General features: G+C 38.4%; 1 protein-coding gene across 1 annotated transcript; it reads left to right on the plus strand.

Annotated features, from left to right (window-relative positions):
• The first annotated feature begins 18,747 nt into the window (after positions 1-18,747).
• Positions 18,748-19,701, plus strand: LOC140878773 (uncharacterized). Its single transcript, XM_073282391.1, has 2 exons — positions 18,748-18,946; positions 19,178-19,701. The coding sequence occupies exons 1-2, from the start codon at positions 18,748-18,750 to the stop codon at positions 19,699-19,701; spliced, it is 723 nt and encodes a 240-aa protein (XP_073138492.1).
• The last annotated feature ends 5,427 nt before the right edge of the window (positions 19,702-25,128 follow it).

Raw genomic sequence — 25,128 nt, forward strand, 5'->3', positions numbered from 1 at the left:
GCTCCCTCTGGATCTCTCTCCTACCCTCCTCAGAACGCAAGACTCTACTGACTGCAGCCTCATAAGTGGGGACGTCCGCCATGCGAACGTCATGCTTGATTTCTGCCCTGAGCCCCTCAATAAACTGTCTCATCTTCTCAGGTGCACTGTCAGCAATCAGCGGCACTGCATGTCCGCTCATACGTCCTCACCACCGGTAGGAACTACATCTTCCTCTATGCACTCACCTGCACCATATAAGTGTAGTGAGCCTAGAGGCCCAACATGCTAACATAACGAGGGTTTAAAATAATTTAAATCACTGGAATACTAATACATAACGAATACATGAATGAGCATGCTTAAAAAAATCATGAATTATGACTTAAAATTTTACTTAAACTTGAACTTAAATATAATCATATAATACATACATAACATTGTTGAGCATATCATTTTTCTAACATCGCATGGTCATATCCGTAGTGTAACCTTAAACTTAAAAGGTTCGACTGATCAGTCTCTTAAAACCAACGTACGCGGCGGTGACTAATCACCTCTTACTGGTAGTAAACTACCCTTAAATTGACAGTAAACTGCCCTTAACATGTGGGGACTTGTCCCCCTTAAATTGTCACACTACTTCAACTTCCAACATAAAAATTATTTTCTAGCTCAACCTTAAACATTAAATCATGCCATAAAATTATTTCATGAATGCATGTACTTAAATAAAATGTGTGTCTTTCATATATATTTAATTTAATTTTTATACTAACATATAAATACTAAAATAACATTCATGCATAAAATAATTAAATATATATTTAGGACACATGCAATTTCTCATGGTTTGTACTGAACTGCTGGCCCTAACACTCAAGCCCATTTTCTTAAATTCTGGCCCATTAACACTGAGACTGACCCATTAACAAACTTAAGCCCAGAAATACATTTCTAAGCCCAATTAATTTATTCAAGCCCATTAACACACACTTGGCCCAATAACAACTTAATCTGACCCAATGAGCCCAAAAGCCCAAAGACTGGCCCAATAACTTCCATGGGCCCCCAGGCCCATAAAAATTATTGGACTAACTTAATTAAATTTATTTAAGCCCAATAATAATTAAATTCAACCCAATTAATTAAATGGAGCCCAATTAAATTTTTGGATTTAATTAGGCTCATTTAACACTTAATTAAACTTAAAACTTAAAAATAAAAAATACCCGAGCCCGACTCACTTAACCCGGACCCGCTAGACTTGACCCATGACTTACTGACCCGACCCGGACCATCCCAAAACCCTACAACCCGTCGGCTCCTTTCCCTGTTCTGCTCGGCCGCTGCTGCCCTGCTCCGGCCGCCCCTGGCCGGAGCTCCGCCGCCCAGACGTAGCCCACGTTTGGGCGGTCCAAACCAGACCATGGCCCCAGCCCCATGCAACCTAGACCACCATCTCCGAACCCCCTTCTCAGAACCCTAAACCTGCGCCCCATGGAGGCCGATCGAACCAGCTCCAAATCTGGGCTCTTTTGGCTTGAACCATCCGAGCCACTCGAGCCTAGACTCACCTTAGACATCCTAGGGACCTTGACCAGCAGTTGTACGATCCATGGCTAAGAAAAACATGAGTGTATGTCAATCAAGGTGAGAAAAACGTGAGATGCTCAACCACCCGAGCCTTTTTCTGAAAAATTCTTGAAGATCTTGATGCATACACAACACACACATATTTTACTGATATGACACGAAAATAAGAGAAAGAAGACATGCCTTGCACCGTTGAATGGAAAGAAAAAGACGTAGATGACGATTCCGGGACGACGGGGCGATGACAACCAACTTGGAAGCTTTAAAAAAACGTCTATGGTGCCTTAAGCTTTTTGGCCGATTGGGAAGGTGATGGAGGCGGCTATGGGTGCTTAGGGTGAGAAGGAGATGGAATGAGCGTGTGTTAGGGGATTTGGGCGATGGTTTGGGTAGTTTAGGATAATAATTTTGGAAAAATAAATAATCTAGGAGATAATAGCATAATTAAAAAGGTTCCTAAGTTTGTAAAATATTTATAACTTAAATAAAATATCACAAATCCCGAAATATTAAATTAGGAAATTTTTAAAGATAATTAAAAGTCAATATTTTGGCTAAATTTGGATAAAAATGGACTCCTAAAATTATATAAAATTAAATACTGATAATTTTGAGGAAATAAAACTTAAAATAATATTTTTGGGCTCCTAAAAGACTCATAAAATAATTTGGGTAGAAAGTTGTCATCTCGTCCGTCCACGGTCCTGTCTATGCGATAAAATAATTAAATTCCCATAAATCATGAAAATCACTAATTATGGGTTAAATGCTTAAAAATAACTTAAAACATGCACAAATAATTTCACATAATTATTTAACCCGTAATCTAAAATTTTAAATAAATAAAATCCCTAATTATGCATGCGAATTTACGTACTAAAAATACTGGGTGTTACACACAACCATCAAATCTTTCATATATATGAATATCTATCAAGAATACATATATATTTCATCAAAAACACATTAAAAACCTCTTGAAAAATATAGGACTTTATCGACGAGCCAAAGAACAGATTAAAACTTGCCTTACACCGAAGAACGGATGATGCGGAAGCGATTCAGGTAGGAGATAGCCCGGGACTGGATCGAAAAGCCTCCAAGAAAACCCTAGCCGCCTAGCTTCTCCCTTTCTCTCCTCTACTGATCGGCCCCCCTCTCCCTTTCTTTTCTATTCTCACGTTTCTGCCTTTTTTTCACTACTGAACGATTTCTTCCCCTCTCTTTTTTAAGAACACGTTTTAATAATTCCTACTCTAACTTTTTTTGTGACGTGGGAACCCGCAGCCGCTACCTTTGGTGCGCACTGGGTAAACCCCCGGACTAACGCAATAGCCTTGTGACGTGGGAACCCGCAGCCGCTACTTTTTTAAGAACACGTTTTAATAATTCCTACTCTAACTTTTTTTGTGACGTGGAAACCCGCAGCCGCTACCTTCGGTGCACACTGGGTAAACCCCCGGACTAACGCAATAGCCTTGTGACGTGGGAACCCGCAGCCGCTACCTTTGGTTTGCACTGGTTAAATCCCCAAATTAACGCAATAGCCTGCAAACTACGTTAACCAGGTAAACCACACTAGTCAAGCCTTGTATGACAGGCTAGTCCAAGAAGGTGTTGGTAGGAAGAATAGAACTCCTGACCTCTGGTCAAGAGTTCACCTACTCCACCAACTTTACTCTAACTTATTAATATTTCATACTACTTAAATTAATATCTAAAGCTAATTAAACTAATAAATAATGCTAACTAATCTAGTCCCAGTATTTAGTAAGCCGGTAAAATACACTATCCCGTCCAAAAACCATAAAAGTTATTCTACTAGTTTAATTTTTATAAACCTAAGTCCGGTCTATAATTAAATGAATTGAAATAAATCATGACTAATTGAACCCCAAAATTACTAAATGCTATCTTTTACTTTTTATCGTGTCTGGGTACCTTTTCACCTGAAAGCCTCCAACCGTTGTCCTCTAAAACTTAAATATCTCAAAAATACGTTAATCGTTAGAAATAAAAATAATTTAATTCTAACACATAATATTAAACTTAAAAAAAACTCAAATAAACATAAACATCACATTTTATATCATGCACGCGGTCAGGTCGATCTGTGGATTTTCTGGGCGTTACATTTGCAGTGAGTTGTTGTTTTGTTTAGTGGATTTGATGTCAGATCAAATCTTCGAGCTTTTATCACACTACTGCTTGTTTTGTTTAGTGGATTTGGTATCAGATCAAATCTTCGAGCTTTTACCACACTACTGCTTTATCAGATCAATCTTGTAGTGACCCTGCTTTGAATCATCTACTAACTAGCAGTCTTAAACATGCAATTAGCTTAATTAAAAATACTTAATTAACAGAGTAAAACTTGTGGAAAAATGTCCCATAATATAAATAAATCGACAAAATACAACCAGTACTAAAACCCAAATCATTAGTGAGACAACCATATCAAAATATAGACAATAAAACTGAAATGTATTATTATACAGCTATATCAAATCCTGTTGTATAATATACCCTCTGGTATCTCCTTCTCTCTGGTCTTTCCTAAAACCTCCTTCTCTGTCCAACCTGGAACCTCTCCCGTCGAATGAGGTATCCAAGATAATACCAAAGACGTGAGCGATTAACGCTCAGTATGTAAACATGAGTAAACATATAAATATTATGCATGCAAACATGATGAATGGGTATCGGGTCATCCATCAAATCATGCTCAGAACAGGCACCAAATGAGTGCCATAATCGCGCGCTACTATCATGGCTATGTCAAAGGAAATAGGCTCAACGTGTATGTGTGTATGACATATGAATATAAAAATAGTAAAACATATCTCATGCCATATAATCATGCCACGTAAAATGCAAGATATAAACATGCATACTCGCTGGCTATTTCAGTCAATATTTACGTACCTTCTACGTAATAGTTCAAGTATACTTCAGGATCTTGATTCCAAGCTTACAATCAAACATTTAATGTATCACTAATAATGATCTAGAAGTATTAACTAAGCTAGCAGATACTCTTATTTCTTAATAGGATTCCCGGACCATACCTTCGTCCGTCGTTATCTCGTTGATGTCGAAACCCTTGGTTCAAAATTATATCTCAAAGCTTCGAAACAAGCCCCAACAACTAAACAAAATCAACCATAATCTGAACGACGGTCGGCGTTGGCAACAGGCGGAGGCGCGATGGTGGCAGCAACTGGAAAACGGTGGTTGTCGGAGTTGCGGGTTTTTTGTACAATATTTATATCAAAACAAAGCTTACGACATAAAGAACAAAACTCATCAATCAATTTCACATTTCCTGCAACTTACGGCGGCGAAGTGGCGGCTCCAGAAATTCGAGTTTCAGGTGACGCAATGAAACATTGCAATATGGGTATCAATATCTAGCTCTCGTCACGAGGATTCCAACCGTATATTTGGTTTTGAGTTTCGGCGACCGGTGGCAAAGATACGGCGTCAAAATGGTGGTGGTGGTGGAGAGAGAAAAAGTTACGGGAGAGAGAAAAAGATAGTGATGGCAATGACGGTGAATTGATATGATGACTATAAGAGAGAGACTTGATAAATATGTATATACCGTATAACAATATAATCTATGTACACATGTTTAAATGTGTGTACTCTTTTATTTATTCGGGGTTAAAAATTGACCCAATTTGAGTTATTTCAATTCATGTGTGCTATAAAAATAAAATATGTATTTTAATATCGTCTATCACCCGATATTTATTAATACATATTTTTAACACACAATTCAATTATTTTTAATCTCATTTAATTCATTTATTATGTATTTAGTATGTAGCACCTAAGATTTCATAATTTAAATTTCATGCCTAAAATTCCTTTTTTAAAATAATTATGATTTTAATTGCTTGGAATTAATTGCTTAAGTTTTCTTTAAAGTTCTAATGCTCAAATATTTTAAGATATTTATTACTCAAATTTTTGAGACAGTGGCTTCCGGTTCCGGCGCTTGGCGATGGTGGATTTCGGCGGTAAATTCCAAGATTTGTTTTTTTACAAAAATTTAGTAGGGAGGTAGGATGAACTTAGATGAGAGTTCAAAAGTTAGAAGTTTCCGGGTATCAAAAATCATTTTCTTATTATTGCAATATTGAGCTTATTCTTTAACTTTTTCAAAAGTTAGAATTTTCATAAACTCGGATTAGTAAAACCCAATTTAATATTTTTAATTTGGGGTTTTTAAACTTAGGAATTTTATTAGTGTAAGTTAGTAGGTAAAAGTTGTACTATTAAAGCAACACTCACACCTAATTTTAAATACTTACACCTATTCTTACTCACACATGTACACACTACACACTACACACTACACACTCAACTTTTAAAAAAATTAAATCATTTTATTTCAAACCCTAGCCACCCAAAGCCCTTAGTAGCCGCCCCATTCTTCTCTCCTCTCCCATTCTCTTTTTTTTTTGTTCGGCCGTTCCCTTCCTTGAGCTCCAGCCGCACCGCCGCCTCCTGCCACCGCCGCGGTAGCCGGAAGACCCTCTAGGGAGGTTGTTCTAGGTGTTGTTCAAGAGTTTCCAGCTCCTTCCCCTCTTGTTTTTGAATTCTTTGGGTAATTTTAAGTGAAGGCAAGTATATTCATTTTCTTGGGCATTCAAGCAAGCTAGCTAAGCATCTTTCCATGTTTCTTGATAATTTTCGAATGGCTCAAGTTTTTGCAAGACTAGGCTTCGGGTTTTTAGGGATTTTTCAGCTAGGGTTATGTTAAATTTCAAAATTTTCATACATGTTCATGATTGAGAATGATGCAATGTTATGAGAAAAATGATGGGTTTCAATGCATGTTCTCACTCTTGAAAATTTTAGAAGAAATGCAAGCCTAAATTTCGAATTTTACATGGTGATTGGGCTGTTTTTAAGGCATGTGAAGTGTATTTTAATGTTTGACAATTGGTTGCATTGATTTCTCAAGAATTCAAGGTATTTTGATGCATAAAATTGATGTTTTTGAATTGTGGAGTTGGAGTGTGGTTGTGGGCTGCCTATGTCTTTGTTGAAAGTCCTAAGACATGTCTATAGGTGTGTTTGGTGGTTTGGAAGGAGTTAGAGGCAAGGGAAAGGGCTTGGGGTGGTTTCCTCCAAGTAGAATGGGTGTAAGGTGTTGATCTCCTTGGGCAGGGCAGTCTGATTTCGGGGCAGGGGAGGATCTGAACGTGGTCTGGGCGTAGTTAGGGCTGGTCCTAGGTCTAGGTTATGATGTTTTGGTCGCGTCGGTATAAAATGGGCTCGTTTTGGTTAAGATTCAATGAGTTATGGGTCTTTGAAGTTAAGGTGTCGATGCAGAATTTTAGGAGTAAAAGTGGGCTGTCCGGAATTGAGTTTTGATAGGATTGTTTGAGTGGTCAAATGAGTTACAAACTGGTCCTATGGCTTGTTGGTAGTGTATGGAGAATGTCGGTTCGAGCGGGGTCGAATCCGGTTAAGGTAAGAATGAGATATGGGATTTAGGGTGCGATTGCTCGGGTTATGCCTTGGTTGTGAGCAATAGAGTTAAGTATGAGTCTTAACACCTAGGGGCAGCCACTCTCCCACCCTATGCCCACAATTTTGTGTTGATTCTCATTTCCTAAAGTTGCATATTCGTGTGCGTGAGTCTCGTCTTCAAGCCGAGTAAAGGTTTACAAAGGAAGTTTTTTCCATACATGCATACTTAGTATTTTTGAGTCGAGTCAAAGAAGGAAAAGAAAAATATTTTCGAAGGAAGTGAATTGATTGTGACAAGAGAGGCAATGTTAGGTCGGGGGATGTCTCAGCTTACTTGCCAAATCAGAGGTTTTGGGAGGGACCAGGAGACATCTTGTTTTCCCCTACCCATAGAAGGGCAATGTGGGGCCGGGAGAAATCTCGGTGTCCTTGCCATGAAGGGCAATGTGAGGCCGGGAGAAATTTTGGTGTCCTTGACATAAAGGGGCAACGTCAGTCGGAAGAAATCTCGGCGTCTTGCCGGCATAGTGCACTGCAGCCATTGATCGATCAAAACAGAGGGTCACAATTCAATGATCTAAATTCTCAGTTTCAGTTTAAGTATCAGTTGACTCGTCTTAATTTATTCAATTTTCAGTCATGCATGAGTTTCAGTTAAGTTAAGAAGGTTCAAGAGTTTCATAGCGTGAGTTGGCGTGTGTTCATCATTTACATGTTGTCTCATTCTTTTGTAGCATGCGCATTTTTACAGCTTATGTTTCAAGTATATTATGTATAGTGTTTTGAGTATTACTGCGGTTATTTTAAACTCTTGTTATTGCACTGTTTATACTAGTTGTGTCATTAGACTCACTATACTTGTTTGTTTGTTAGGTGAGGAGGACTTCCTAGGGACCGAAGGGCAGGATCTTCGAGGTTGAGGACGCTGGCGGTGCAAGGCCCTATGACCGTCGCTGTTTTATTTTAAGTTCCGCTTAAGATTTTGTTTTAAATTAAAGGATTTGTCTTTGAGTACTTTCAGTATTAGCCAGGATGTGTTTCCCTGTGCTTGAATTTTTATGATTTGAAGTTTGTTATCGATATTATTGCAACTGTGTGGGTTGCCTTTATTTTTTTTTTTTATGGATGACTGTCGTAGTATGAAACCTTTTTTTTTTTCTACGTCTTCTTCTTGTCTTTTATGCTCGTATGGTTGCTTGAGCCAGGTTGGCTTGTCTACTTACAAAAAAGTCATGGCAAAATTTTTTAAAAATCCATATTTTCTTTTATTATTTAATTAAGTATAGAGTGTAGGGTCGTTTCAGTTGGTATCAGAGCACGATCTTGGTTTGGGTTGAGCCTACTTCCGGTTGCTGAAACTCAAGGGATCTCGCCTCGAAGTCTGTAAGATTTATGTTTTGCTTATTTCTATTTGTTCAAATTAGTGGCATTAGTTTCTTAAATTATTTGAGCATGTTTTAAGTTTAAATAAAAAAAAATTTCTTAAGGCATGGAATTTGAGTATTGGATTTTCTGAAATGCGTTTAGATGCCTCACTTGAAAGAGTGGGTGCCCGGTGAGCCAACTTGTGGCTAAGGGCTTTGATGACTCTTTGTATAAACAATCTTTTGTTTAAATATAATTTACACTTTTATTAATGGAAATGACTTTATCTTTCTTCATATTGTTATATTGTGATATACTATTGTTGTTTTGATAAAGACCTTGAATATACTATAGTGTATGTAAGATGTGGTAGAACATGGAGATGTCTATCATGAAACACATCTTATAGTCACTATATATTCTAAACTGTTCCTAGTCGATTGAGCCGCCCGATAATAAGGATAAGGATCGCTCGAGTTTGAGACTAGCATTTGCGATGCAGAGTACCACGTTTCATTGGTAAGGAACATAGAGATGTTCGAAGCATGCAAATGGATATTCATACGATGAATGATCGAACTACCCTATCCGGACTTTCCAAGTGGTTATCACTTATCGAGGGATATAGTCCGCGGTTTTGGTTGTACACCATTAGTCCTTATTACTTGAAACATCATTGAGACTCTATATGCTAGTACTGTGCTTTGACTCGTTTACTGACTCTATTGGGGTCAACAGGTGTCGGGATTGGGTACAGTTACAACACATATAGGAGTCGATGCTTTGTTGTCAAGGATTCACCACATACTTGCGAGTGTGGATATCCTATGCGATCTGAGGAGATATTAGTGTGACGAATCTCTGGCCAGAGTACATGATGTGGTTTAAGATATGGTTTCTTAGTAGAACATGCGATGTCACTATTTGATCTTCAAGATGTATTGCATAGTTATCGAATCTCGAACGACTCTCGATATACCAATGGTTGTTGATTCGATCGGGATATTTGGATGAAGGGACCGTACTGTACGCTAACCAAAATCTATTGGTTCTTGCAGGCACTATCAGTGATACCTAGGGAATCATGGGGCGATGTTTCTAGGCGCTCATACAAGTCGGAAATTGTTGTTCCGAGTCACAAGGAGTTGTGAGCCCACGGCTAGCTGTATCCCTGAACCATTGAGGGTCACACAGAGTAATGGATTTTTAATCCCCGTTGAGATAGTTAAATTTAAAGAGTTAAATTTAATGAACAAAGAAGTTGGACTTCTTATTTAAGAGTAGAGGAGTAAGATTTCCTAAAATGACATAGGGATGGGCATTTTTGGAAATCACTGAATTCGGATTCAGAAAAATTTATCTTGACTTTAAAAGGTGCAGAAATGGTTTCTGTGCACATTGGTGAAATCGGTTTATCAATCGGAGTCATGATGAATTTTATATTAATTTCTGAACATGCGGTCTTTGCTTGTCGGGCTTGAACTTATGACTAATGGGCCCTAAGCTGTTAGCGGCCTACATTATAAATAAGTTATTGCAGTACAGAAATTACAGACAACAGGTCACAAAATTTTCGAAAAACCCTAGTATTTTTCTCTGAAGTGGCCGCCCCCTTTTCCCCTCTGCTCGGTAAAATCCAGTCTGTGAATTTTGAATTACAGTCTGGTTTAACGGATCAAATTCGTTAATTCTCTTCGTAGAAACTTCTGATAGATTTTCTAGTGCAATCTATCAGAGGGATTAATTATCTGTTCGTGGACCTGATTGAAGAACAGTTCGTCCATCAGTTCCAGGGATATACAACAAGAGCAGAGCAATCTGTTGGTGTCCATAATCTCGATTCGAGATTGGAGGTAAAAATTTATTATTGTTATTTAATTTTTACACACACAATTTAATCGTAAGGTTTTGATACCCACTATGGAATCGTTCCATATAAAATTTTTAAACTTCCGCTGCACCGGGTATCAATCCTGATTGATCTGATCGCCGCGTTCTCCAACAGTGGTATCAGAGCCAGGTTGCTCAGATCAAGCGATTAAATTAATCGATTGTACAAAAATTTTTTAGGCCTCGGTTTTTGAAACAAAATAAATATTTAAAATAAAAAAAAAAATTTCGGGCAAAAACCCGGGCAGCGATTGGATCGCTGCCCGGGGCAGCGATCGTCGCTGCCCTAGGGGCAGCCGGGCTGCCCGGCCCGAGCCCTAGGGGGCGCGGGCAGCCCGGGAATGTCCCGGGCGGCCCGCGGAAAAATTAATTTTTTAATTTTTAAATTAAATTTTAATATGTTAAAATTCTATTTTTGGTCCGATCGAAAATTGTTTTTGATTGGTCCACGAGGCGTCGGATCGAATTGTCGAGTCCGAAAATTTTAAAATTGATTTTTGGATAAATTTGAATTTTTGGAAAATTTAAATATTTTATCCGTTAAATTGAATTTTGAAATTAATTATTTTTGGTACAATTGATGATAAGATATGATCTTATGGATATATTGAGTAAAATATGATTTTATGTATAAAATTGGATTTTATAGATAAAATATGATTTTATTTGATAAAAAAGATAAAATATGATTTTGTATGTAAAATAAGATTTTATATATGGAATATGATTTTATCCTTTTAAATTTAAATTGTCATTGCATGTTATCCAATAAATTAATTTTGAATTAAATGTTATTGGATAAGGATGATCGATTGCCATGACCAATTTTGTAGGTGTATGTTAGGAATTTACATTTGTTTTTATTGTTGTTGGATTTATTAATGGGCCTGGTTTATGGCCCAATATGAATTGTCATATGTAATAAAAGTGGGCTTGGTTTATGGCCCGTTCCCACCCCTTAAAAATGTATCCCCTACTTGTCATTGTTATTTATTGTAAATACATTAGATTTAGTGGGAGATGAAGATTTGAAGACGGTGGTGGGCCCAGCAGACAATAAAGACAGAAGAAATGTAAATTGGAAGCTCAATGTAATAGGATTGCATTGCATACTGCATATTACCTAGGATTGGACTAAGACTCGTGATTGGCAACCACGGGTCGATTAGAAATGGAATCGATCATCCTATATAATATGTGATATTATAGTTGTATGCATGTTTTAGACAAAATTGTGTGAATCCGACAAGCATACAAAATTTTAAAAACGATGAGACAAATTTTCAAAAATAAAATCCCTCATTTTAAATATGATTTAAAATTGATATCAAGATAAATAAAGGAAATTTAAATTTGTTTAAATGTTCCTACCTTCCATCAACGATCAATGTATGAGATGCTATCCACGGATACGGTCCGGCTCATATTATTGGGGGGGCCCGTTCGTCGGAAAGCTGTACATTGGATCGACACATGTTGTAAGTTGGGTGGAACTCCCATGGGATCGGCTCATATTATTGGGGGATCCACATGGCGACCGTCCATCACAACTTAATATTGATGGGTCATCTTGACATGTCACAATAAACGGCGTTATATTATTGGGCCCTTATTGGACATGAGGTAAAAACGTGGAGGTTGCTTTGGAAGCAATTGGGCTCTACCTTTTGAAAATTATGGTTGGCTGATATTATTCGGGACCATAGTTTGTCAATTGGACTTCATGTTCTCACTAAGGAAAACAGTTTCCCGTTTTCACTAGAGGGTAGTGAAATCGTTAAAATAGTGGGAGTGAGATTCATAAAATAAATTTCGCCTATTTTATGTCTTAGTAAATTGCTTAAACAATCACTGATATTTGTCTGTTTCTTTTCAGTATTTCATTAAGATGAATTCGCGTAATCCACTTTTCTCGATCCTCGAACAAAATAAATTGACTAGCGCAAACTATACGGAATGGTTCCGTAAGTTGAAGATTATCTTGACTTCGGAGAAGATGCTCTACGTGTTAGAAAAATCTCCTCCGAAGGAAGCACCAGCTGACATAAGTCCGGAAGAGTTAGCCAAACTTGATACATGGTGGGACCATGATATCAAGGCCAAATGCTATATGCAAGCCTCGATGTCTGATGAACTCCAGAGGCGATTTGAGGACACCGTGAATGCTGCTGACATTCACGTACAACTCAAGGAACTTTTTGGGGCTCAATCGAGGGCTGAAAGGTTCGCTACTGTAAAGGAGCTAATGACGTGTCGCATGCGTGAAGGGACTTTGGTCCGTGATCATGGGGTACGAGTGATTTGGCTCATACAGAAGTTGGTAACCCTTGATTTGGTGTTGGAGCATGAACTCAACGTGGACTTACTACTTCTATCTCTTCCTTCTTCGTTTGACGGATTTGTGGTGAATTTCAATATGAACAAGATAGAGGCCTCCCTTGAAGAGATGGTCAATATGCTTGTGACATATGAATCCACATTAAAGAAGGATAAACCGGCTTTCTTGGTGGGCTCCACTTCTTCTGCTAAGAAGGGGCCAAGTACAAAGGGTAAGAAACGTTCTGCCCCACCCAAGAAAATCGAACCCGAGAAGAAGTACAAGACAAAGGCTTCAAACATGGAAAAGTCCAAGGATGTTTGCCATTACTGCAAGAAGCCCGGTCATTGGAAGCGTAACTGCAAGGAATATCTAGAGCAGTTGCAAACTGCGAAGGGTATGTTCTATATTGAAATAAATGTTTCACTTAATACTACTTCTTGGGTATTGGATACCGGATGTGGATCTCACATTTGCAATGATTTGCAAGTGATGACAAGAAGTCGCAGGCTTAGAATGGGTGAGACCCAGCTGAGGCTCGGAAATGGTTCCAGAGTTGAAGCTAAAGCTGTGGGAGATGTTTATTTATTTTTGCAGAACGGTTTTAAGTTACTTTTAAGAGATGTTTTATTTGTTCCGGATTTGATTAAAAATATTATTTCTGTTTCTATGCTTGATAGAGATGGTTATTCTTGCAATTTTGTGAATGAGATTTGCAATATTTACAAGAATGAATGTTTGATTGGAAATGGACAACTTGAAAACGATCTATACAACTTAAAACTAAAAGACGTTCCAATAAATTATGTTGATAAACCGGCAACAACAAACAAAAGGAAAATCGATAGCCAAAACCCGGAAAACATTTGGCACGCTAGGCTAGGTCATATTTCTTCAAGTAGGATGAACAAGCTAGTGGGAGAGGGCATGTTTGATATGTCTGATATTAACTCTCTACCTACTTGTGAATCCTGCCTAAAAGAAAAAATGACTAAATCTCCTTTTAAGGGGAAACCTGAGCGTAGTTAAAATCTGTTGGATTTGATCCATACAGATGTTTGTGGTCCATTTAGAGTTGGTACTCAATATGGCCACACCTACTTCATTACCTTTACTGATGATTATTCGAGGTATGGGTATTTATATTTAATGAAATATAAGTCTGAAGCATTTGAAAAGTTCAAAGAATTCAAGGCTGAAGTAGAAAACAAGCTAGGTAAAAGTATTAAAGCACTTCGATCGGATCGAGGTGGAGAATACTTAAGTACCGAGTTTTTGGACTATCTAAAAGAGAATGGGATTCTCTCTCAGTGGACTCCTCCTATGACACCTCAGCTGAATGGTGTATCGGAGCGTCGTAATCGAACTTTGTTGGACATGGTTCGATCTATGATGAGCTTCACTGAGCTTCCACCTTCGTTTTGGGGCTATGCGCTTGAAACGGCGGTATTGTTGTTGAACAACGTCCACACTAAAGCAGTGGACAAAACACCATACGAGTTATGGAATGGCAAAGCTCCTAAGTATTCGTACTTGAGGATTTGGGGATGTCCTGCTTACGTGAAGCAGACAGTAGGAGATAAGTTGGATAGTCGATCCACCTTATGTTATTTTGTAGGGTATCCGAAGAATTCAATCGGATATTATTTCTATTATCGTGCTGAAACAAAGGTGTTTGTTTCAAGGATTCTTGGAGAAGGAGTTCTTATTGGATAAGAAAGGCGAGATGATGGAACTCGAAGAAATTCGAGAAGAACCCGAAATACAAAATAATGATCCTACACCTCAGGAACCATTGATAGACACGCCTGTACCTAGAAGATCCGAGAGGACTTCTAGACCTCCTATTCGATATGGTCTTCTTCTTGAAGGGGATCAAGATGAACCCGATGTTGGATGTGATCCAAGAAACTTCAAAGAAGAAATTTCTGATGCGGATTCAAATTTATGGCTTGAAGCTATGCAGTCGGAAATAGATTCGATGCATACAAACCAAGTTTGGTCTTTAGTAGATCCTCCCGATGGAATTGTTCCAATAGGGTGTAAATGGATCTACAAGAGAAAGCTTGGGCCTGATGGTAAGGTATTGACCTACAAGGCGCGATTGGTGGCGAAAGGTTATACTCAAAGACAAGGAGTTGACTATGATGAAACCTTTTCACCAGTTGCAATGTTCAAGTCCATAAGAATCCTTATTGCCATAGCTGCTTGGTATGACTATGAGATATGGCAAATGGATGTGAAGACTGCTTTTCTTAATGGAGACATTAAGGAAGAAATCTATATGAAGCAGCCTGAGGGGTACACATCCATGGGAAGCGAGCATAAGGTATGCAAGCTTCAGAGATCAATTTATGGTCTAAAACAAGCATCAAGAAGTTGGAACCAGAAATTTGATGAAACAATAAAGGATTTTGGTTTTATCAAGAACCCGGAGGAACCATGCGTGTACAAGAAAGTAGTTAAGGATGCTGTGACATTCTTAGTACTTTATGTTGATGACATCCTACTCATTGGGAATGACATAGGGATGTTGCAGTCAACAAAGATATGGTTATCAGGTAGATTCTCGATGAAGGATTTGGGTGAGGCATCCTATATTCTAGGGATACAGATCTATAGAGATAGATCTAAGAGAATGATAGGACTCACTCAATCAACCTACATCGACACCATATTGAAACGGTTTTCAATGGATGGGTCCAAGAGAGGACATCTACCCATGTGTCATGGAGTTTCTCTATCCAAGTCTATGTGTCCCAAGACTGATGAAGAGATAGAGAAAATGACACATGTACCATATGCGTCAGCCATAGGTAGTATCATGTATGGGATGATATCTACCAGACCGGATGTAGCATTTGCTCTGAGTGTCGCGAGCAGATATCAAGCTAATCCCGGTCAAATGCATTGGAAAGTCGTGAAGGACATTCTTAAGTACTTACGAAGGACTAAAAATATGTTCATGGTATATGGAGGAAGAGAACTAAAATTGGAAGGCTATACCGACTCTAGCTTCCAAAGTGACGTGGATGACTCGAAGTCAACCTCTGGATTTGTGTTCATGCTCAATGGCGGTGCTGTCTCTTGGAAGAGTTCCAAGCAGGACACCACAGCGGATTCCACCACTAAGGCAGAATACATTGCAGCATCAGCTGCTGCTAAAGAGGCCGTTTGGATGAGGAATTTCGTCCAAGAGTTGGGCGTAATTCCTGAAGTTGTTGGTCCAGTCCCGGTGTACTGTGACAACACGGGTGCCGTTGCTCAGGCAAAGGAACCAAGGTCTCATCAAAGATCCAAACACGTACTGAGGAAATACCACATCATCCGGGAGATTGTGGAAAGAGGAGACATCACTGTCGAAAGAGTGGCCTCTGCAGACAATATCGCTGATCCACTTACTAAGCCCTTGCCAGGACCATTATTTGACAAACATCGCGAAGCAATGGGTCTACGTAGTATGACTAGTTGGCTATAGGGCAAGTGGGAGATTGAAAGAGTGGGTGCCCGGTGAGCCAACTTGTGGCTAAGGGCTTTGATGACTCTTTGTATAAACAATCTTTTGTTTAAATATAATTTACACTTTTATTAATGGCAATGACTTTATCTTTCTTCATATTGTTATATTGTGATATACTATTGTTGTTTTGATAAAGACCTTGAATAAACTATAGTGTATGTAAGATATGGTAGAACATGGAGATGTCTATCATGAAACACATCTTATAGTCACTGTATATTCTAAACTGTTCCTAGTCGATTGAGCCGTCCGATAATAAGGATAAGGATCGCTCGAGTTTGAGACTAGCATTTGCGATGCAGAGTACCACGTTTCATTGATAAGGAACATAGAGATGTTCGAAGCATGCAAATGGATATTCATACGATGAATGATCGAACTACCCTATCCGGACTTTCCAAGTGGTTATCACTTATCGAGTGGATATAGTCCGCGGTTTTGGTTGTACACCATTAGTCCTTATTACTTGAAATATCATTGAGACTCTATATGCTAGTATTGTGCTTTGACTCGTTTACCGACTCTATTGGGGTCAATAGGTGTCGGGATTGGGTACAGTTACAACACATATAGGAGTCGATGCTTTGTTGTCAAGGATTCACCACATACTTGCGAGTGTGGATATCCTATGCGATCTGAGGAGATATTAGTGTGACGAATCTCTGGCCAGAGTATATGATGTGGTTTAAGAAATGGTTTCTTAGTAGCACATGCGATGTCACTATTTGATCTTCAAGATGTATTGCATAGTTATCGAATCTCGAACGACTCTCGATATACCAATGGTTGTTGATTCAATCGGGATATTTGGATGAAGGGACCGTACTGTACGCTAACCAAAATCTATTGGTTCTTGCAGGCACTATCAGTGATACCTAGGGAATCATGGGGCGATGTTGCTAGGCGCTCATACCATGATTCGATGGACAAGTCGAAAATTGTTGTTCCGAGTCACAAGGAGTTGTGAGCCCACGGCTAGCTGTATCCCTGAACCATTGAGGGTCACACAGAGTAATGGATTTTTAATCCCCGTTGAGATAGTTAAATTTAAAGAGTTAAATTTAATGAACAAAGAAGTTGGACTTCTTATTTAAGAGTAGAGGAGTAAGATTTCCTAAAATGACATAGGGATGGGCATTTTTGGAAATCACTGAATTCGGATTCAGAAAAATTTATCTTGACTTTAAAAGGTGCAGAAATGGTTTCTGTGCACATTGGTGAAATCGGTTTATCAATCGGAGTCATGATGAATTTTATATTAATTTCTGAACATGCGGGCTTTGCTTGTCGGGCTTGAACTTATGACTAATGGGCCCTAAGCTGTTAGCGGCCTACATTATAAATAAGTTATTGCAGTACAGAAATTACAGACAACAGGTCACAAAATTTTCGAAAAACCCTAGTATTTTTCTCTGAAGTGGCCGCCCCCTTTTTCCCTCTGCTCGGTAAAATCCAGTCTGTGAATTTTGAATTACAGTCTGGTTTAACGGATCAAATTCGTTAATTCTCTTCGTAGAAACTTCTGATAGATTTTCTAGTGCAATATATCAGAGGGATTAATTATCCGTTCGTGGACCTGATTGAAGAACAGTTCGTCCATCAGTTCCAGGGATATACAACAAGAGCAGAGCAATCTGTTGGTGTCCATAATCTCGATTCGAGATTGAAAGTAAAAATTTATAATTGTTATTTAATTTTTACACACACAATTTAATCGTAAGGTTTTGATACCCACTATGGAATCGTTCCATATAAAATTTTTAAACTTTCGCTGCACCGGGTATCAATCCTGATTGATCTGATCGCCGCGTTCTCCAACATCACCGTCATGGTCCTGATGCACCTCCACCACCTCCACTCGCTGATCTTGGAGGTCAGGTGTTAGCCGGTTTGGCCCGTATCCTTGAGCAGCATGTTGAGGCTGCTCCTAGGGATAGACCAAGGAATACTTTTGAGCACTTTCGAAAGTTGGATTCAAAGGACTTTGCTGGTACTACTGATCCATTGGTGGCCGAGGGATGGATCTGATCGCTAGAGGAGATCTTTTGCCGCATGGGACTGAGTGATGATGTTCGGGTGTGTTGTACCATTTTCCTTCTTAAGGATGACGCTGCCCTCTGGTGGGAGGGAGTAGAGAAGACAGTGGAGCTGACAACCTTGACTTGGGATGACTTTAAGGGACTTTTCTTTCAGAAATACTTTAATGCAGAGGTAGGGGCTCGACTGAAGAAGGAGTTTATGAGCCTTACTCAGGGGATCTATCGATGGCCGAATTCGCGAGGAAGTTTGAGAGAGGCTGCCACTCTGTGCCATTGATTGACGTTGATGAAGCAGAGAAGCTTCAGCACTTTGTTGTTGGGTTGAGACCCATGATCCGCCGTGATGTAGTGATGGCGGAGCCAGTGGACTATGCTACTGCGCTCAGACGAGCTTTGAGTTTTGAGCAGTCTTGAGGGACATCAGCACAGAAGCGCTTGGTAAGAGGTCCTTTACTCAGCAGGGCAACTCGCAGCAGCAGCATCATGGCAAGAAGCCATTTCAGGGGCAGCAAAGGCCCCAGGGGCACTACTAGGCCCAGAAACCCGCTACTCCCATGACTGGGGAGAGACAGTCTTGCAAAAGTTGCCATAGATCTCACTCTGGGAAATGCCTAGCAGGAGCAGGAGTTTGCTTTAAGTGCAAGAAGCCGGGACACATGGCTAGAGACTGTCCGGAGTTGAGGAGGCCCATGCACGGTCGAGTGTTCGTGATGCAGGCCGAGGAGGCCGACCCAGACACTACACTCATCACAGGTAACATCTTAAGTTTTTGGTTTAGAGCAGTTAAACGATTCCCTGCCGCATGTGATTTTAAGTTTTCTTGTTCGGGGTTAATATTTTGTATCATGTTGCATGTTTGAAGAACTTGACTGTTTTAGCATGCATAGTATCTTATTTGGGATTTGATGATTTAGAATGAGTCTAAGTAGAACTTGTGTTATTTAACTTCATTCTTTTTTGTGGATGGATTCACCGTTAAGGCAGATAGGATAATAGTAGCCGGTGTAGCCACTAAAACTTTGTTAGACTCAGGGGCTACCCATTCTTTTATTTCGGAGGCATTTACCCGTAAGCGGGGTATTGAGTGGGAAGAGTTGTTTGGTGGATTCACAGTGACCATCCCATCAGGGGAAGAGCTGTCCACGAGGAATATAGTGAAGAATCTTGAGCTCTTGTTGCAAGGGCAATCGGTGAGTACAGATCTGATAGTGTTGCTCATGCCAGAGTTTGACTTGATACTTGGGATGGATTGGAGGATTAAGAATGCGGTGGTGATTGATTTTCAACAGAGATCAGTGCTAGTCAGGCATGAGGGCGAGGAACCGTTTTGGTCTGAGGCTGCTAAGAGTTTGAGGAGGACCCGAATCATATCCTCTTTGCAAGCTAAGCAGCTAGTGCTTGATGGGTGCGAGTCTTCCCTAGCCAGCTTATCTCTGACAGAATTGCCGTCACGCCAAGTTATTTCAGATGTGGATGTTGACAGAGAATTTGGGGAATGTGTTCCCTAGCGATGTCACAGGCATTCCGCCTGATAGAGAAGTGGAGTTCTCTATTGACTTGGTTCCCGGTACCGAGCCAATTTCTAAGGCACCCTTCAGATTAGCACCCACAGAAATGAGAGAACTGAAAGAGCAGATCCAAGAGATACTTGATGAAGGTTTCTTACGCCCTAGTTTCTCTCCATGGGGAGCACGAGTCCTCTTTGTGAAAAAGAAGGACGGAAGTCTTAGATTGTGCATAGACTACCGAGGGTCGAATGGAGTGACAGTGAAGAACAAGTACCCACTACCTAGAATCGAGGATCTATTCGATCAATTGCAAGGTGCCTCCGTATTTCCAAAGATTGATCTCCGTTCAGGTTATCACCAGTTATAGGTGAAGGAGTGGTCTATACATAGAAACTCTTCAGAGATTCGCAGTTTCATTGGGTTAGCCGGTTATTATAGGAAGTTCATCAAGGTTCTTTCATCCATTGTTGTGCCCATGACAGCGTAGACTAAGAAGAATGCTAAGTTTGTATGGAGTTCGGAGTGTCAAGAGAGCTTTGAATTGTAGTACCTAAAATTCAATCAACTAAATCTCATGCATTAAATTTAATAAATATTAGGATTATTATTTTTAAGTTTAATTGATTTAAATTCTTTATTTGAATTATGTGCTAATAAAATATTTTATTATTTATTCAAATGATTTTATTTTACTAACTATTTAATTAATGTTTTTAGTTGTTTAAGTTTATTTGTCTCAATGATTTTATTGTGAAATTTAAATTGTTTTAAATATTTTAAAAATTTAAGCTTGCATATTTAATTGATTTTAATTGTTTAGTTTATTCTTTTAAATGATTTTAATTGTTTAGCTTATTTGTTTAAATATTTTCGAGTGTCCAATTTATTTATTTTAAATAGCATAAGTTTAGCGGTTACTTTAAATTATTTTAAATGTCTAGCTTATTTATTTAAATTTTTTTTAATTGTCCAAAATATTTTAAATGATTTTATTTCCGCTAGTGTATTTATTTAAATTACTTTGAAACGTTAGCCTAGTTTGTTTAAATTATTTTAATCGCACTGTTTACTATTTAAATATTTTATTTATCACTGTGACATCAAAATATTTAAATATTAAAAATTAGCATTTTCAAACCCCGTAAATAGAATTTAAGAATTTAACTATTATATTTTCAAATTTCAGTATTTGCGAAATTTGGGCCTAACTCTTATAAATACAATACATATATTTTATGCATTATAATCATCACCCACTTCATTGTGTTGATCGGCCCAAAGGACTTTTCCCTACCCAACCTCGGCCAATTAACTCATCAGCCCAAATCTCTCGACCGGTAAGCTTTCCCCTTCTCCAAGCCTTTTAATCGAAAGCAGACACCCTTCTCTGATTTCATTCCTTTGGCATCAATCGGCACCCCCATAATCTTCATTCCTGGAGTTTTGCCGCAGTAGCTTGACCTCCCCGGTGTGGCTTTCCCCTGAACTCAATGTGCGAGCACATTCCGGCATCCCTCAGCTCGGTTTCCAACTCGTCGAGTTTCCCTCCCATTCCCTTTTACTGATTTTATTTGATTAAGGCAAGATTTATGGGTTCCTTTGGCCACCAAGTAGATTATTATGTGTGTTCTTGCTTTTCCTTGTTTGCATTTTTGAAATTTCTGCGTTTATGCATGCTTGCCCGATTTTCTGGTCATTGATGGGTTGAACGAGTTTCTGTCTCTGTTGTAACTAGTCGTTCAAATATTCCAAGTTTCATTTGTTGTGTCATTTCTTTCTTACGATCGATTTATATAATGCCTTCTTGTATTGAATGGGTACTGGTCATGAGTCTCGGTTATTGCCCCTTTTACCATGTTTCAAAGCTTCATTGCTGTCGGGCTCGTGTGGTTTGATTTCTTGTGTTTCTTGGATTGGTGATTAAGTGGCTGACATGGTTGAGATGTAGCTCACATGGTAGCACCTAGGTTGTGTGAGATGACTGGAAATATTTGAGGTGAGGGGCTGTTGAGGGGGTGTTGTAAGAGTTGGGTTTTTTTTTGTGGGCTGGAGCAGGGCTGTTTTGAGCTGGGAATTGGCTTAGGACAGGGGCTGATCGAGGTGGGAATTTAGTTTGGGAGCGAGGGGTTGGTCTCAAGGGTCGTGCAAAGTTTAAGAGGTGGTGTAGGTCTTAGTTTAAAGGTTGGACAATGGGAGATCAAGGTCTGGCTGTCTTAGAGGAAAGATGGGTTTCGTACAAAAAAAAAATACTAAGGGTTGAAGGGTTGTCCGGTTTTGGTCGAGTAAAACAGTGTTATAATTGAGTTTTGTCTTAGGGCACGTGTTTGGGATTAGCCTAGAATGCTAAGGGAATGTCGGTTCAAGCGGGAATTAATTTGATCAAGTCTTGGTTAAGTGCTAGGATATTGAATGTTAAGGGGCAAGAATTTAGGTGATAAGTGTGCTGCCCAGAAACTTACTTTCCACGAATTACTGGGTAAGACTTGTACCTCGAGGATGACTTTCTAGTTAAGTATAAAGGGCATGGGAACTGTGTTTTCAGGCGGAAGTCGTTTTGGACTAAGAATTGTATAAGTTAAAAGCTTTGCAAGTGGATTGCTCGGGATACGTCCTAAGTGCCAAAAAGTATAGTCTAGATTCTTAGCTATGGTTTGCCACCTAAATCACCATCCTTGTCAACCATCTTTCATCATTTATTTGTGTATCGAGTAATCGAGTAAATATTTTCAAAGAAAGTCATTTCCATAATTTTCATGCTGAATCTGTGAATCAAGTCAAGAAAGAATGGAAGAAAATATTTTACGAACGAAGTGAAATAATTGTGACTATAGAAATGACGTGTATGTGTGGGGTTGGGAGACGTTCTGACCTACCTTACCAAAGGATGTGTATGTGTGGGGTTGAGAGACGTCTTGACCTACCTTACCAAATATAGACGTGTAAGTGTGGAGTTGAGAGAAATCATGGCCTCCCTTACCAATCACAGTGCAAGATGAGTTTAGGAGACATCCTGACTTCCTTGCGGCATAGTGCACTGCAGCCATGATCATGATCGAAACCACAGGGTCACAATCAAGGATCTAAGTTTATAGTTACAGATACAGTTTATATGTTCACAGTTCAGTTTATCAGTTTACATCTTATATTATCATATTACATTTCAGTTTATCAGTTTACATCTTATATTATCAGATTACATTTCAGTTTATCAGTTCTCAGTTCAGTCTTTTCAGTCCTCATATTCAGTTTTGCATGCGATGATTACTCTCTTTGCTAGAGGTTCAGTTAAGAAAAGAAAAATGTATTTTTACTATAAGCTATTTTTAATGACATTTGCATGTATATTTATTATTCGTTATTTCTTCATATTCTTGTTGGGCCCCTAGGCTCACTACATCTATTTGGTGCAGGTTTAGGTTATCATTGAGATTGCGGGGCAGGACTATCAAGTAGACTGTGATGCGGGCACGACACCTCCCTCTGACCATGTCAGTCTTCCGCAAAAGTTTATTTTAGCACTTTAAAGTCCTTCGTCTTGTTAATTTAGTAAATAAAAATGTAAATATAATATTCTTTGGAATTGTTTGTGGGCACTTATGTATCAAATTGTTAATTTTTGGATAGTTTGGAGTGTCAATATTTTTCTCAGGTTTCGTTATTTTTTTTTCTTTTCTCGGTCTAGTTTATTTAGTGTTGTTGTTTGTATTTTTAAGTTTGTTGTTTGTGATAGACGGGTTTGAATATAAATAGAGAGGTCATGCCGAAAATTTTTGAAAACCCGTATTTTTATTTTGTTTAATTAATTTAAAGTAGAACTAGGGTCGTTGCAGTTGGTATCAAAGCATGGTTCTTGTTGGGTTGTGCCTACTGCCGGTTGCAAGAAACTCGAGAAATCTCGCCTCAAAGTCTGTAAGTTTTTAAGGAATTTTATATGTTAGTCATGCTTGAATTAATACTCTAAATGTTTTGATGTCATTCTTTTCAAAATATTTTCAAAACTAGATGTTTAATTTATTTAAATGTGTAGCTCAGTGTTTATTTTTGTTTAAAACTTCTTTTATAGTGTAAAGTGTACTATTTTACTGTTTATTTTTATAGCATGCGATTTCATGTTAAACGGAGTTGGTGCACTAATATTCCTTCCAATTTTGGATAGTATGTGGATGTTGTTTGAGTTACTAGGTAGTGTTAGTAATTTTGATGAGATTGCAGGAGTTTGTTGGAAAATATCAAACTTGTGCATTAGGAGATAATAGTCGTTGTGTCCTTGTTGTCATTTATTCTCTTATGGATGGAATTTAGTCGGATAAAACTAGGTGAATAGTTTGCTTAGAAATTGATAGATGTATGTTTTGTCAGTTAAATTTTTGAATCGAACTCTTATGAAGACTTGGGTTACGAACTTGGTTTATATTATTATGGATAATTTGAGTTTTCTTTGTTTATTTGGGCAAGTATGATTTTGGAAATAGTGAGTCGGTTACTAATGAGTCTTTTGATTTCATGAACTATTATTCCGAATATTATTTCTTTTTCCATCTTTTGTGCACATATCCATTGCAATATTTTCAAATATCCAAAATCTTTTCCGCATCCTTTGTCCATTTATGGTTTCGTATGTCATCGGTCAAAGTTGTATTCTGCTACTTTGACCTTGGTTAAACTTTTTAATAAAATATTGTTTATATTTCACACTTCTTGAAATTTTTCTTCAGTTCTAGAGCCACATATTGAGGTGAGTAAGATTCACTTTGCCTCCCTTCATGGTAATCTACTTATGTCGTGTGGCTGACATCTGATTTTACCTTGAGACCGTTGGTTCCATTGATTATTGTATTGTGTGGACTTCTCTCGACTGAAGTCACACTGATTGCCTTGATTGTTCTTCAATTGTTTGAGCATGATTTCACTATCCATGGATGAATGATCACGAGATTTGTAACTTGTTGGCTCATATTCATTAATCATTGAGCCTCCATTGTTATTCATTCATCCCTAGAATTTAATTAGGAGTTAGTTGTTTTCACTTATCTAGATTTTTATTTTCAGCTCGTTTGTTTGTAATGCTTGCATTATTTCATTTCATATTAAGCAACATTACTTGTATGTCTGTTTTTCTTTCCTGATCCATCATGTTGAATTATTTGGGTGGATCATAGTTTCAAATTATCATTTCTATTCTGGTGTAGAGAATCGACTCGTAGCCACTTAGTAAGTGTTTAGACTATTGGAATTTAGTATTAGTACTAGATAAAATCCTAAGTTATTGTTGTGATCCGAGAAATGTCGACTACTAATTATAACTAGTTCTAGCGAGTAGACTGCTAGTTAGTGAATTAGTTGAATGAGTTGTTTCAATTTTAAACAGGATCGTTAAGAGTAAGTAAGTTGAATGGGTGAATAGTTACGAGATAGGAAATAGAGTTG

This window comes from Henckelia pumila, chromosome 2 (genome assembly GCF_033568475.1).
Source record: "Henckelia pumila isolate YLH828 chromosome 2, ASM3356847v2, whole genome shotgun sequence".
In the NCBI taxonomy this organism is placed as follows: Eukaryota; Viridiplantae; Streptophyta; class Magnoliopsida; order Lamiales; family Gesneriaceae; genus Henckelia; species Henckelia pumila.

What these genes read in the sequence shown, in the direction of transcription:
- LOC140878773 (XM_073282391.1), top strand. Translation starts at nt 18,748, where the DNA reads ATGACTGGGGAGAGACAGTCTTGCAAAAGTTGCCATAGATCTCACTCT. An exon ending in AGACACTACACTCATCACAG is followed by an intron (nt 18,947 to 19,177) that starts GTAACATCTTAA and finishes CCGTTAAGGCAG; the next exon opens with ATAGGATAATAGTAGCCGGT.